Genomic DNA, 14,915 nt, shown 5'->3' on the forward strand with positions numbered 1-14,915 from the left:
TCGACATGTCTTTATGTACGTAGGGACCGTCGATATAGAAAAAAGTGACGATATTTTGCTTTTTGTACTATAAGTCAAAATTTCTAAATTATGGATTGCGTCACTTTTTTCTCTACGATAGATGTTTTCTTTTAACATATTTTTTTTCTGAAATTAAGTCTTACGAAAAGTTAGTTTTTGATAGTAGAGTAAAGATATGAGTCACAATAAAATAAGACTAGAATAAAATAATTAATAAAAACTGTTCTTAAAAAACTCTTAGTGTCGTTACACACTCAACAGAAAAACTGTGGCGATTTTACACTATCGGTGGGTTTAGTTTAATGCAAATTAACATTCATTAATAAAATCAAAGCGATCAGTTGAAATGGAATAAAACATCATAATATAAATGCCAAAACTACCTTTTCCATAGATAATATTAAAATTAGAACACAGAAAATGTAACTATTTGAACGGCAAAATATCCCTTAACAAATCGGAATTTCTGTATCTATTATTCCGTTTCCGTTCTTGTAATGCACAAAATGCTGGTAAAATATTGTAGTTTGCGTATCAGAAATTCAATGAAATTACCTATATCTGTATGTATAAAAGGAAATACTAACTGACTGATCTATCAACGGACAGCTCAAACTACTGGACTGATCGGGCTGAATTTTGGCATGCAGATAGCTATTATAACCTAGACATCCGCTAAGGGGTTTTCAATGTTGCAATTACAAAATTTGTGATAGATTGAATTTTTAACAGAACACAAGGAACAGGGGTTTGAAATTTGTGTAGTCCATACGGACGAAGCCGCGGGCATAAGCTAGTAACCGATAGATGTTAATTCGAACTAGAGTAATTTAACAATATTACATAAAACTTATGGTATAATAATAAAAAAAAAGATAGTAAAAATTTCAAATAGACTGAAACTTTTTTGCTATTTATGTATTGTTCTATCCTCACGTTTGCTATTTTTTCATCCATTGAACCGCGACGGTATTTTGTCAAGTGTGAAACAACACTTACAATTTCGATTAACGTCAATTTATTACTAAACAAAACACACGTGTATACCTGTATTTGTGTATGGATTTCTCTATGGTACCATGTTTAGTATGTTTCTGTTTTCAAGCGATTCTTTCAGAGCGTAGAATAGCTGCAACTGTTGTTCCGGCTTCAGATTGTACACCTGTAAAGATAACAAAAATATAAAAGGAAAAGGTAACTGACTGGTCTATCAACGCACAGCTCGAACTAATGACGGATCGGGCTGAAATTTAGCATCCAGATAATTATTATGATGTAGGCATCCGGTAAGAAAGTATTTTTGAAAATTCAATCTTTAAAGGGTCAAATAGGGATCAAATTTGTAACGTACATGCGGACGAAACACGAGCATAAGCTAGTATCAAATATACTATCTAGTATGTAATATCTTTGCGTTCGCAGACATCTCGAAGCTTCCTGAACGCTCGCTGTCCAGCCCATTACAATGGAGAATGAATGATCCTTACTTGAAAGTAAAGGAAGATTGTAGTTCGTTATGTAGTCGTCGCATATTGCGACTACATAACGAACGAAAAGCGCATCTTTTATTCTGAGCACTAGGACAGAACATAACACAAAAGAGAGCAAACGCCGAGTTTCTTGCTGGTTCTTCTCGGTAGGAACGGTATTCCGAACCAGTGGTAAATTATTTGCCGATTCAAAAGCACTTGTAAAAGTTTATTTGAATAAAAATCTAAATAAATATTCTATTCTATTCTATTCTACAAAGTGCAGACCTGTTGCAGCAGTTTCTGCGGCGTCGCGGTGCGGATGAAGCTGGTGATGTACACGTTGACGAACGTGGCCATGAGGAACTGGCAGTCGAAGCGGTCCATGATGCCGCCGTGGCCGGGGATCACGTCTCCAAAGTCCTGGAGACACATAGCCATCATAAAATTACCATCATGGAACCCCCTTCTCCCTTAAACTGTCTGCCCCAAAAAAGGAAGAAGGGACAACATTATAGGGAGTCAAGAAGGCGCCCAGTGAACACGTCAAGAGCAAGTACCGAAGAGCCCTGCCTCGATTCTGGTTGTTCCCTAGATTTTTGGGGTGCTGATTACGAAAATTACGTGTATTTCAAGATTCAAATGACCGACATCGTTTCAAAAATTACTATTACGTTGTACACTGTCAAATGGACGCAAATACATTTTATAAGAAGTTTCACTTCTTTCGCATGTATATTTTGTTTCCCAGTTAGGTACACGCACCAATTTTTTCAATCGCCATGGACCACAATTCATAAAAAGTTGTTTCTAACGCCAAATATATAGCAGTTTACTGAGTGAAAACTATGGAGGAATTCTAATTTGAATTTGCAATCGCCAAAATTTTGTTGCACTGTATTTTAATTGTAAACTAAAAAATTCTTTGTTTCAATTGGCAATTGTTCAAAAATTTCCTCCACCTGGTGTTAGTAGCAAGTTGAAGAGTTTTTAATGTTGTTTTTACGTCTCTATCAGTGTATATTTAGAGTGAAAAAGTTTAGAGCATAAAAAACACGGATTGTAATGAATTTTCAATGTCAATTACGATTCCAACAAAAAATATAATAGGTAGAATGTTCAAGAATTGTTATTCATTTTACTCTGGGAGTTACTTTTGCAGAACATTTTTGCCTGTACCATTACCCATTGATACATTGATTTGATTGATTGATTGATAATAATTATTCGTTGATGTTGACCTGTAAATGTTGATGGGTAGTGGTGATCACTTAAATCCGTTTGGTTGTTCAAACCAAACTAATATCATAAATTCGAAAGTGTATCTGTCTGTCTGCTAACGTTTCACGGCCCGTCTGTTAAACCAATTTTGACGTTTAGTACAGATATAGCTTACAACCCAAGGGCGGAGATAAGATTAGAGTTTCTACAGGCAAACCTAAATCCACGCAGGCAACATCTAGTATACATATAAAAAACAGAACTTACCTTGATCTTAAACGCTCGTTTGAATCCTGAAGCAAAGAAACCTCCGAATGGTCCGATGACGGAACTGAAGATGCTGAGAGCAAGCGAGTGGATCATGAAAGGGTACATATTGAACTTCTCACGACCAAACTGTGAACAAAGTACAAGTTTGTTCATATTTAGGGTTCCGTACCTCAAAAAGAAAAGGAACACTACAGGATTACTTCATACTGCCTGTCTGTCTGTTATAGGTAGTGATTTTTTTTAACTTTATATCAAGGAGCTTTAGGTCTATTTTACTCTGATGTTATTGTGTTTCGACCCTCAAATTCTATCAACGTTGGTGAGATGTAAAATCTCATTCTAAGCAAGGAACCAAAAGCTTAAATAATTGTCTTTGCAATTAGACACTGTAAGGTCTACATCTCCTGAGGATGCTCCGGTGTCGGGGCGAAACGCGCGTCGAGTGGTGTTGGAATTTGTGTGGTGCTGCGTACCATACAGATTTCATTGGTTTGGCGGATTATAGTAAATTAAGCTTTTGGTTCCTTGTATATCATGGTCTTCCGCAAAATAACGCCTGCTTCTATAATTCATCCTAAGCACACTGAAAACCCTCATAGATCCACAAAGGGGTTGTTGCAATATTGTTTAGCCTGGTTTAATATGCTATCTCTGTTAAGTTATAGTGAAAAATTACTATCTATGGAAGGAGTTTAAGAGAGGATACAACAGGTGTCACTACCAAATAGATGAATTTCGTTACCAAAGTTGCCTTACCATTTTCATGAGGGGTTGCAAGAATTGAGGAGGCGTGTAATCTTGCAGACGGAATAAGAGAGACGGCTCACAGTCCATGGTCATTCGCCCGAGGGACTCCGAATACTCTATCGGGCACACCAAGTATGGATACTGGGACATCATGTAGGAGATCTGAAAAAAAAAAAAACGGTTTATTTACTTTCTCCTGGAAAACGCTTCATTATTAAAAAACCGGCCAAGTGCGAGTCAGACTCGCGCACCGAGGGTTCCGTACTCGGCTATTTTTTCCGACATTTTGCACGATATACCAAAAACTATCGTGCATAAAAATAAATAAAAATCTGTTTTAGGGGAAGTAACCTATAGGTTTCTTGACAGACACGACGGACAGACGGACAGATGGACAGACAGACAGATGGACAGACAGACAGACAACGAAGTGATCCTATAAGGGTTCCGTTTTTCCTTTTGAGGTACAGAATCCTAAAAAAAAAGCAAAACGTCAATCCGCCAGCAATTTTCAACAGGGCAATAATAGAAATTGCTGGTCAGTTTCTTACTGGTAAGCCAGTTCTTTAAATGCACACTATGATAAATTAGGTGTTTTAGGTACACGATTTATTATTTTAAATTCTGAATGCGATATAAACCTCTTTTCAAAAGCTTAAAAACTAAACTAGATTGCATGTGCATGCGCGGTTGAATTAGAGCACCACGCGAATCATAATTACTTAAATGGACGTTTTCATAAATATAATTTTTTAAGTTGTTTGATAAGTACCTGTTTAATTCATCAAAAAAAGAATTATAAACATTTTCCTTGGCAAAAATGTTCATGGTTTCAAAAGTTGTGTGCGTTTTAAACGTTTCAAAAGGGTTACTTTCTAACTGTCTAAACTGCAATGTAAGTTGTTCCTCGAATTCATTTATTTATTGCTTCCTTGCAAATGGGAGAAAAGTATTATACAGGTCTCGGCCGAAATAGCAATTAATGACCTCGTATAGTCTAAAAGGACTCGGCTGGTACCTCATCCTTTTAAAATCACTTGGGAAGTCTTCGGCTTTACCTCATCTTTCCAACATTACTCGGCAATTGCTTTATTTCCGGCCTGCACAGTATGTACTATCACACTAATATTATAAAGGCGCAGTTTGTGTGTATGTGTGTATATTTTTATTCACTTTACGACACAAATAATGCACATACCACAAGCCCAAACACAACCGTAGATACGCCGCCGCCAATAAATCCTTCCCAGGTTTTCTTCGGGCTAAGCTTGATCAACGGCGTTTTTCCGAAGAAGAAACCGAACACGTAGGCCATGACGTCATTGCAGATGATCATCGACACGGGCACTATGAACCAGATGAGACCTGGAAATGTGTTCAAGTTTTAGTAAAAAAAATTAGCAGTAAAGTGGGGACTGCTGAGAGAAGAGAAAACTTAAAACTATGAAATAACAGTTGTTTTTGTTTTTAGAAACCCATATCTCTAGAAGAAAAAAGGAATCATAATAGGATCACTTTGTTTTCTGTCTGCCTGACGGTTCAAAGGAGACAAAAGGTCATTCTGATAGGCGCCCGTTTTTTCTTTATCTGCAGTTTACAAATGTGCATTTTAAATTGTTATGATGGAGTAAATTATGTTTGTTTAATTAATTCAGGATGATAAAAAGCCGAGTAATAATAAACATCGACAAAAATTCAAATACGGTTTAAAATAACACGTATGGGCTAAACGGGTTTAAGATTTGTTTGAACCGCGTCTTAAGTTTTTGTTAGTATATTATTTATATGCTGGCTGCATATAAATGGAATCCATACTTTTAATATTATAAATGCAGATGTGTGTCTGTCTGTTTGCTAGCTTTTCACGGTCAGACAATTGAACCGATTTTGATCAAAGACACAGAGTTACCTTACATCCCGGGGACGGATATAGGCTACTTTTTATCTCGGAAAATCAAAGAGTTCCCACGGGATTTAAAAAAAATCTAATTCCACGCAGATGAAGTCACGAACATTATCTAGTATTTAATAATTCCAGCATTTTTTTAATTTATGGACTAGCGCTTGGCCGCAATCAGACCTGATGGCAAGTGATGATGTCTAAGAAAGAAAGAAAATATTTTTATTTAAATCCCTAAGATGGAGCGCGCTTGCCTAGAATATGCCTATTCACTCTTAATTTGAAGGTTGATATTAAAATTGGTTAAAGCAAAACTAAAGCAATACACGGAATCATTTGAAAACCGTGATTGAATTAATTTAGTAACAGGGTCCGGTGTATATTTAAACATTCAAATTGCGTTTGCTCCACTTCAAAGTACATTGTATGTTAATTATCCAACATTTTGTATGAATAACATAAAATTGATGGTTGTCATTTCATAAATAATTACAGCGAAACTAGTTTTTAAACTACTAGTTACTTTGGCCTTGACAACTTGCGACACTACAAACGCTATCAAAAAGGTTTATAGTCTAAAAATATACTGTATACACTACACTGTATAAAAATCCACTATTTATATCACTTAGTGGATTAAGGTTTTTAGAAATCCCGTAAGAACTCTTTGATTTTCCGGGATAAAAAGTAGCCTATGTCATTCTCCAGGTCTTTAACTAACTAGGTATATACATGGAAAAAATCAATCCGGTTCGTTCCTCCGTTGTAGCGTGATTCAAAGGAAAACTAACAAACAAACACTTTCGCATTACAGGTACAAAAAAAAAGTATGGGTATTGGGTAAAAAAAAAATGTGGAAACTTTACATTATTTGATTTGAACCAACTAGGTATAGGTACAACTTAAAAGATTCTGACATAATATTAACGTACAACCTTTGTGCTTCATTATAAGATACATATAATGCGAACAAAATGAGTTCTCACGCGCCATTTTAACTTTGTCAACTGTCATGTCAAAAGTATTTTAGTCATTATTTGAAACGGACCGCGGAGGTTTTAACCACTAAGCTATCACGGCTTGTATGTCGATTTTGTATCTACCTAATTTAAAATTTTAGGTAAGTAATTTCTTCATTTCAGTTCGCAACTAATAAAGCAAGCATTCTCTGGCAATAAATTTATCCATGTAGATATTTAGAACAAACTGTAGTTTCAAATACTACAAAACACATCTGTTCGAAGGAAACAGCTAGCCCGTAATATAAATAAATAGGTTATGAAGATCCGATGAAAGCCATTGAAATACTGGCATAGACTTCGTGACGGCTTTTGAAATGCTGGCATGAATGGGGCGCTTTATTCTGTCGAGTGAACAAGGGTACAAAGGGTACAAGTATAAAATCGATAAATGGTGATCGCATATTAAACACGCTTCGCAAGCGATGTATTTTTCAGTACTATCCCCTTCGCATGCTTCGCAAGCGATACGTTTTTCAGTAATGTACCCTTCGCAAACGATATGCTTTCAATATTAACCCCTTAATACTATTCATAATTGGCGATTGAAAAAAAATCCCTGAAATAAATAATGGTAGAAATCATTATAATCAAACGCATAAATTGATTGATTCAGAAACTTTGCATCGTCTAACAAAAAGGTATTCATAATAAATATTATTATGATATTTAACCGACTTCCAAAAAAGGAGGAGGTTCTCAATTCGCCGAAACCTTTTTTTTTAATATGTTTCATCAACACCAGTCTCTTTTTAATACGCTCCGTTTTGAGATACAATAACGCATAGAAATGTGACGTTAAACTAACTCTAGGTAAGCGCTACGAAGCAACAATACGGTGTCGGTCGAAATGCGAACAGGAGGATAAAATCATATGGCGCCTAATAATAACCCATTGTTTACGAAGTACGCAACGTATGAAATAATATCATGAATCCAAAGATACTATAAAACTACAGATAGGCAAGATCATACATTCGTACTTTAAAGATTTTAACTCGACTACTACCCGCGAACTGCCGATAGGTATCGATTAGATAGAGTAAAATTGTTTTTCTGTCGCTCGGTGTATTTCAAAATTGTACTATGTTTATTTATGAACTCAAAATGTTTTCCTCTTTCATTTGGTATCCCACTCGATACAATAGCAAAAAAAATAATTCGGAGACCCCCACTTTTTTGGATGTAACATTCATCCATTGAAGTCTTTTTTTTCAATTCTGATACAAGTTAGCCCTTGACTGTGATTTCAATTAACGTTAACGTAATGATGTAGGTAGTCTAAGGCTGAGATTTATAGAGCGCACTTTGACTTTGCTCAGACTTAAGACACTGTTAAAACGGGACAGCGCTATACCGCTGGCATAAATCTGCCTTGTTTTAACTGAAACTTGAGTCTAAGCAAAGTCAAAGTGCGCTCTATAGATTTCAACCTAAGATGAAAGCGGAATAACTAAAGTCTTAGCTCTAGTGATAGCATCACTTGAAAACATTGTTGTCTTCCTGATATTATAATATCCTTGAACTAAATTATCAATTAAATGTCAATCCAAAGCATTATCATAATATTATTTTATCAGTGTCATAATTTTATAAGTCGCTATCGGGGGTTACTGACCAGTATAATCAGCGTGAGAACATTGCAACAGAGTAGAAATGATGTATTTTAGTAGATTGACAATAGTTTAATCCACGACCTTGATCGCGATGAAATTGATAATTTTAGACTAATTGAAAAAGTTAAAGCAATTAATTTGCAATGTAACAGTTTTTATGTGTTCTAACGCTAAAGTGATGTGAGAGAATTAAGAGTACCTAATTTGCTTAGAAAGTTATATTTTTAAAAGCCTAATCTAAATAACAAAGTTGCATGAAGCAAACGAAGTATTCTTCGTTATCGGCTGACATTTGGGCCGGATTTTCACACCTCTTTGAAATAGCTGCAATTTACATGACTCTTGGAGATATAAATAGAGGCGCATTTATCTTCGTATGAGTTAACGCGTCCCCTCCTCCGTGTTTCCTACACCTATCTGACCTAGTTAGGGACGCAGACGGTTGACCGGCTTCCCGTCCGTGACAGTGTCCACGCGGCGATAATGTGTCAGACAGCCTTATCTATTGGTATTTATAGATCATAGGTCTGAGTGATTTTTTTGTCAGGGTTGCCAGAAAATTTTCTTAGGGTTTCGTACCCGAAGGTTGCCAACTGGACCATGTTACTAAGCCTCCGCTATTTCAGATATACCTAACTATATCAACCAGTTTTCTGTCGTTTTAGCGAAAAAACAAAACTGCAGTAGTTAACGGTTTGAAGAAAAAATATAGTCACTGGTACAGTTTTTGACGTGACGTCTTATAATTCGATAGAGCCGGCTGCACGCACGAAAAAACATGACTCATGCGGCGTTACCTCGCTCTGAGGCGTTCCATGTAAGGCTTGAAGTGCAAGCGAGAGCGCGGAACGAGCGACAAAGAAGCACAATCGGCTTTTGTTGTCACGTTCAACTATCGTCAGTAAACCGACTTTACAGACAACCAATTTTTGTATATAACAGACTAACCTTCAAAGATGTTCTGTATAATAAGATAGCTCTGGGTGACGACGATCAGTAAAGCCACATGGGTCCAGGCGAAGAGGCTGAACTGGCGCATGTAGTAACGCTTCACCAGAGAAAGCACGAACCACACGAATCCACAGCAGTAGAGGCTGAACGAGATGAAACGGTGGTAGGTGACCAGGAACTTGAGGTAATCCTAAAAAAAGGATACATGTTTAGTATCTTTATGTATGTATGGTTTTGTCGGAGTACTTGATATCCTTGAGGAGAGGTCGGCTTATTGGGCTTAACCAAGTGATGATCTTAATCATTTATGGTTGGCTATAAAGTCCACAAAGTACACTTCATACCTACCATGACGCTCACTGCGTTTGAACCTATAAGGAAAGCCTGAAATTCAGTTTTCAGTTCCATAATTAATAGACTTTAAACCTTTTTTGTTTTGCAATTTTTTTTCTTTTACTGCACATGTGTACGTATATCTGTTCTAAAAGAAGAAAGAAGGGAAGGCTAAGGATAATCCGATTCAGAAGCAAGAAATATAGTATGGATTAGACAACTTCGTAAATGAAATTCCTCATGGTGAATCAAATCAAATTTTTTTTAGATGTAGGTAGCGATAGTAAGAACTAAGAACTATTTTTGTCACCTTAGAACTAAAGCTACTTTAACTTAATTAAATGAAATACTACTTTAGTTGTTAATAAGTAGTTTTTAAGTTTATGTACAGTAGACATCACAACTCGTTTCAGTCAATAACTGAACATTTCTACATTATTTTTAATTAGAGATTCCCAGCGTTTTGTTGCAATTTCACCGCAATACAGAAATTACGAGCTATTAAGTAAATACGCAAATAAGTTACAAAAGCACGAATATCATATGAATAGCCGACCGTAACCAAAAATTTCGTAAATATTCCACTAAGTATACATTTGTATTAAATTGGATTAACAGGGCTCTCTCCGTCACTCGTTTCATACAATCGTAGTTCCAATTTCATTTGAATATTAAGCAACGCAATTTAATAAAAGCAAAGCAAAGTCCATGAAATTTTGCAGACATATTCTAGAAACTAATATCTGTGCCTGTGGTGTTTTAGATTTTTCTAAAAATATGTAGTTTTAAAAATTACAGGGGCTCAAAGATTTGTATGAAATTTTTTAAGACCGCGTAACTTTGAAACCGAATATTTTAACAGAAATCTGGAAAACCACAGACATAGATATTAGTTTCTAGAATATGTCTGCAAAATTTAATGGACTTTGGTTGCTTAATATTCAAATGAAATTGGAACTACGATTGTATGAAACGAGTGAAGGAGAGAGCCCTCTTAAGCCACAAAGTTAATAGAGATGTATAGGGTATTAATAAATACATATAATGTACTAAGTTACTATAATGATTTCCCATGGGCAACTGTAAATGGATGGATTAAATAGGTTTAGCCACAGTGGTGCTTGGGGAATGAGGTTGACATTTTTTGGGCATTTTAATTAAAATATTACGTGATTCAAATACAAATCCTACACTCCGCCTCAGGAAAGTTATAAAGTAATTTGTGGGGATGCTTGTATTTAATATTTTATTCTTATAAAATTCCACAGTCAATTTAAGACTTCTCTTTATACAAGTTTAACAATCTATTAAAAGTATACTCCTAAAAATAGCATAATATAGGATACTAGCTGATGAATAAAATCAAAGATTATGTAAATGATAAAAACCAGCCAAGTGCGAGTAGGACCGAGGGTTCCGTACCTTGGAAGGATACCTTAAGTTTCACAAATTTTAATACGATACTTAAAATGGTAATCATGCATCACAGGCATATAAACAGGTAAGGTTTGTAAGTTTGGATGTAGGGAGTAATCTCCAGAAATAATGATCCTATTCCGAAAATTTTGTCACTGATGGATAGCCACATTATCCTTGAGTGCTATATGCTATAAATAATAATTAGATCACGCGGACATAGCCGTCGGAAAAAGATAGTTTTATATAAAACTAGCTGATCCGCCTGGCTTCACTCAGATGAGATTTGTTATACTTTGTATAAATACATATAATATTATATTATAGCCTATGTTAGTTTTGGATAAAATAGCTTTGTGATGGTGAAAGGGTTATTAAAATTGGTTCAGTAGTTTCAGAGTTTATCGAATACAGACAAACAAATCTTTATTCTTTATAGTATTATAAGTACCTATGAAACCTGTGACCTGACTGAAGGGCAAAAATGTCAGGTATTTATAAAATTTAGTCTAGTCAGATTTGGATCCGTGTAAGAATCGAGGTTAAACCAATTAGAGGGATTCTCGCTATATCCGATACCTTAATGTATCCACCTACTTGTAAGTAACACGATAACGTGTTTATATAACCTTATATTTTCGTAAATATACATTTTGTTAATTATGATGTTTGTAATGGTACGGCTCTACTATCGGGATTTGGCAAACGATTAGTTTGTATAGCGTTGTATAGCGTGCAAAACTCGGATCAATGCCCTCACTTACGACGCGGCATTGACTTCGAGTGAACTATTTACAGCATTTTCGATGACTTCTAGCGTCTGTCAGATGTTTCATTTGCAATATATTGTGAGTTTTTTTAAGAATACAGGAGTCTTTGAATTTTTTCGTAGTTTTTTTATGATGTCTTAGCAGTAATCATCGACCTGTCTCCGGTTTCGCTATCGTTCTGGTTACACCATGTATATATCTAAAACACACAGGGAGGACTACTCGCTGTTACTGAGTATCACATATGTGTTGGTTGGCTGATTTGACAAGACAAACTTATTTAAAAATTCGCCAAGCAAAACATTCGGCGCATCCCGAATAGTGTAGCCAATAGATTTGCCGAATGTCGATCTATCGTAATAGTATGGCCGAACTCGAATCATTTACCTAATTTCGATAGTAGAGGCGTACTATGAGTGGTTTACATAAATTCGAGTTATGCATGCTCTTACGCCACGGATATTTTCAAGACCGAACGTTCAATATGGCTGTTAGGACAGATTATATTGGATAGGTTTAATCAATCAAACTCAATATAGATCGATGGGATATAGCAGTAGGGTTGTCAAGAATATTTTTCACAGAAATAGTAAAAAATGGGAACGGACGACTGATTCTAAAATGAAACCATAAAAGTTGATAATATTACAAACCACGCAAAATTATTAGCACATTTTTTTTTTGTTACTTTTCTCTCTGGGAAATAAGTTTGAAACAATCTGACTGCCGATTTCTTTCGATGACTGAAAATTGACAACCCTAATACTGTAGCTGAACATTTTAGATAAAATTTTCTTTTCAAAATGCCAACAGTTTTTTATGATAAAGCATTATTGATTATGATTAATTTCATAAATAGAGAATAACTATGAAATTGATAAGCATACAATGTGGATAGTTAATATAATAGCTATCTATACTAAGGCTGGTTGAAATAAGTTATCTATCTGATACTGATGTTACTATGTCAAAAGAAGAAAATAATGTTGTCCTGTTGTGGGCTAAAAGGGGTGTACAGTGTAGTTTGACAACAAGAAGACAGCAAGGGTTTCAGCCGGTAAAAGTCCAGCACTACCCAGTGGGTGTCTATGAGGATTTCTCCATTACATTCCACCAGCTTGTATGCGTCCACTGCTGGACAAAGGCATTTCCAAGAGTGCAACACCAACCACGGTCCTCTGCCTTCCTCATCCATCCGCTCCCCACATTCTTTGTTGGGTCATCAATGGTCCAGCGGGCTGGAGGTCATCCCACACTATGCTTACCGGTACGCAGTCTCCACTTCAGAACACGTCTGCCCCATCAGCCATCAGTTCTGCTACATACATGACCTGCCCATTGCCACTTCAGCTTGCCAATCCGTTGAACTCTATTTAAAATATTAAAAAAAAAATTATATAGATTTTACTTATAAAAAGATAATACTTACAGTTCTATTAATCACCACCCCAAAGTAATCAATCAGGTTCTCTCCATAGAAGAAGTAGTTAGATGTCAGTAAGAAGTACCATGACAGGGACCGGAACCATGGCAGCCCATGGACCCGATACACTGCATAGCCAATGTTGATGATCTCTTCAAAGCATTTCACTTGCACACAGAGTACCTGTCAGAGTAATAAATACATTCATAATAGTTTCTATACATTCTATATTCAAAAACTGGTCAAGTGTGTGTAGGATTCGCACAAGGGTTCAGTACCATCGTACAAGAAATTGGACTTACTGTTATCATTAAAGCTAAAGGTCCACCATAGATGAGCAAGCAGAAACCCCCAATCATCAGCCAGGTGAAGATGCCTCTGATCACCCAATTTCTCCATCTATTTGAATAAAATCAAGTAAATTCTATGATATTGAAATAAGGCGAAATATCCCGAACAAAGATATTACAGCCTGCAAACTACTTAGCTAAAATCTAATACTTCCAATACTAATATTATAAAGAGGTAAAGTTTGCAAGTTTGTTTGTAGGGGGTAATCTCTGGAACTACTGAACTGATTTTTTATATTTCACCAGCAGAAAGTTACATTATTTCTGAGTGACAGGCTATAAATATTAAAAAAAAATAGTGATCCCTATGAAAATTGTAATAAGCTATCTGTGCAAAGCTGGGGCGGGTCGCTAGTAAAATATGTACTTTCGCTGCTTTATATATGGACTGCTTTTAATAGGTATTTTGCAGGCAAGTAGAAGACTATGCAACAAATGATCACATCTATTCTTTCCTATTTTAACCGATTTACTCACAATGGTTCAGGAGATGAAATTGAATTGAATTTATTACTTCTTTTTACCTATTTTTAATTTCATGTAGGCTTGTAATATTAATTAATTAATTTAAATTATTCTAGTCATGTACCTACTAATTAATAAATTTTGGGTAATAAGCTGCCTTAAACTAACTGTATTAAATTGAATATTATGCATGTATAATTACCGGGAAGACAGTCCAGAAAGCGCTGAATCCAAAATCTCAGGCGTCTTATCGGTACCCTGAGGTAGCGACTTAGCTAGCTCGTCTACGTATTTTTCTTCTAAAACCTTTTCTTCTTCAGAATCCACCTATTAAACCACCAAACCATTAACAATACATAAATTAAAGAAACTGGTTTTTATTGAGTCTTTGAAATAGTTATAATTTTTTTTACATGATCGGATTCGCCTGCGGTGTTCTCAGCTTTGTCATGCCCATCACCGTCACCACGCCGGTGTCGTATTTCACTCATATTCACAGACACTGGAACCTACACTTTTTATCAGGTAAACACGGCAATAATTAAATTTTTAATTTCAAAATGAAGAAAAAACTGAATTCGATGTTTTCCTTTTGAAGCGATCTGTCAAACGAAAAATCAATAATTGTTTTTTTTTTCTCTTGGCAGAGCTCATGGACGGCAGAGCTGAGCTGAACATATTGCCAGATAGAAAAAAGTTGGATTTACTATTGAGTACGGTAGAAGCGGGTAACATTGATAGAGTAACGGGTAGATGAACAAGAGTTTACAGGATGTGTTAAAAAAGTAGGTACTTACCTATATATTATTTCAACATCTTCAAAGTCATTTTTCTAATCTAAAATACTACATAGCTATTAATAATACATTATCTTTGAGCCAGTGTAATTTCCGCAAAAACTAAATATTTTTACGGAAATCTCGCTAACTGTTTCGTAGCAGCTA

General features: G+C 35.6%; 1 protein-coding gene across 1 annotated transcript; it reads right to left on the bottom strand.

Annotated features, from left to right (window-relative positions):
* Window positions 1–948: 948 nt before the first annotated feature.
* On the bottom strand, window positions 949–14,605 carry LOC123866954 (phosphatidate cytidylyltransferase, photoreceptor-specific). Its single transcript, XM_045908762.1, has 10 exons — window positions 14,385–14,605; window positions 14,174–14,298; window positions 13,459–13,555; window positions 13,163–13,339; window positions 9,212–9,404; window positions 4,927–5,093; window positions 3,738–3,890; window positions 2,979–3,107; window positions 1,779–1,913; window positions 949–1,183 (listed from the first exon to the last, which is right to left on the bottom strand). The coding sequence occupies exons 1-10, from the start codon at window positions 14,460–14,462 to the stop codon at window positions 1,091–1,093; spliced, it is 1,347 nt and encodes a 448-aa protein (XP_045764718.1). The 5' UTR covers window positions 14,463–14,605; the 3' UTR covers window positions 949–1,090.
* Window positions 14,606–14,915: the final 310 nt, after the last annotated feature.

This window comes from Maniola jurtina, chromosome 7, assembly GCF_905333055.1.
Source record: "Maniola jurtina chromosome 7, ilManJurt1.1, whole genome shotgun sequence".
Taxonomy (NCBI): domain Eukaryota; kingdom Metazoa; phylum Arthropoda; class Insecta; order Lepidoptera; family Nymphalidae; genus Maniola; species Maniola jurtina.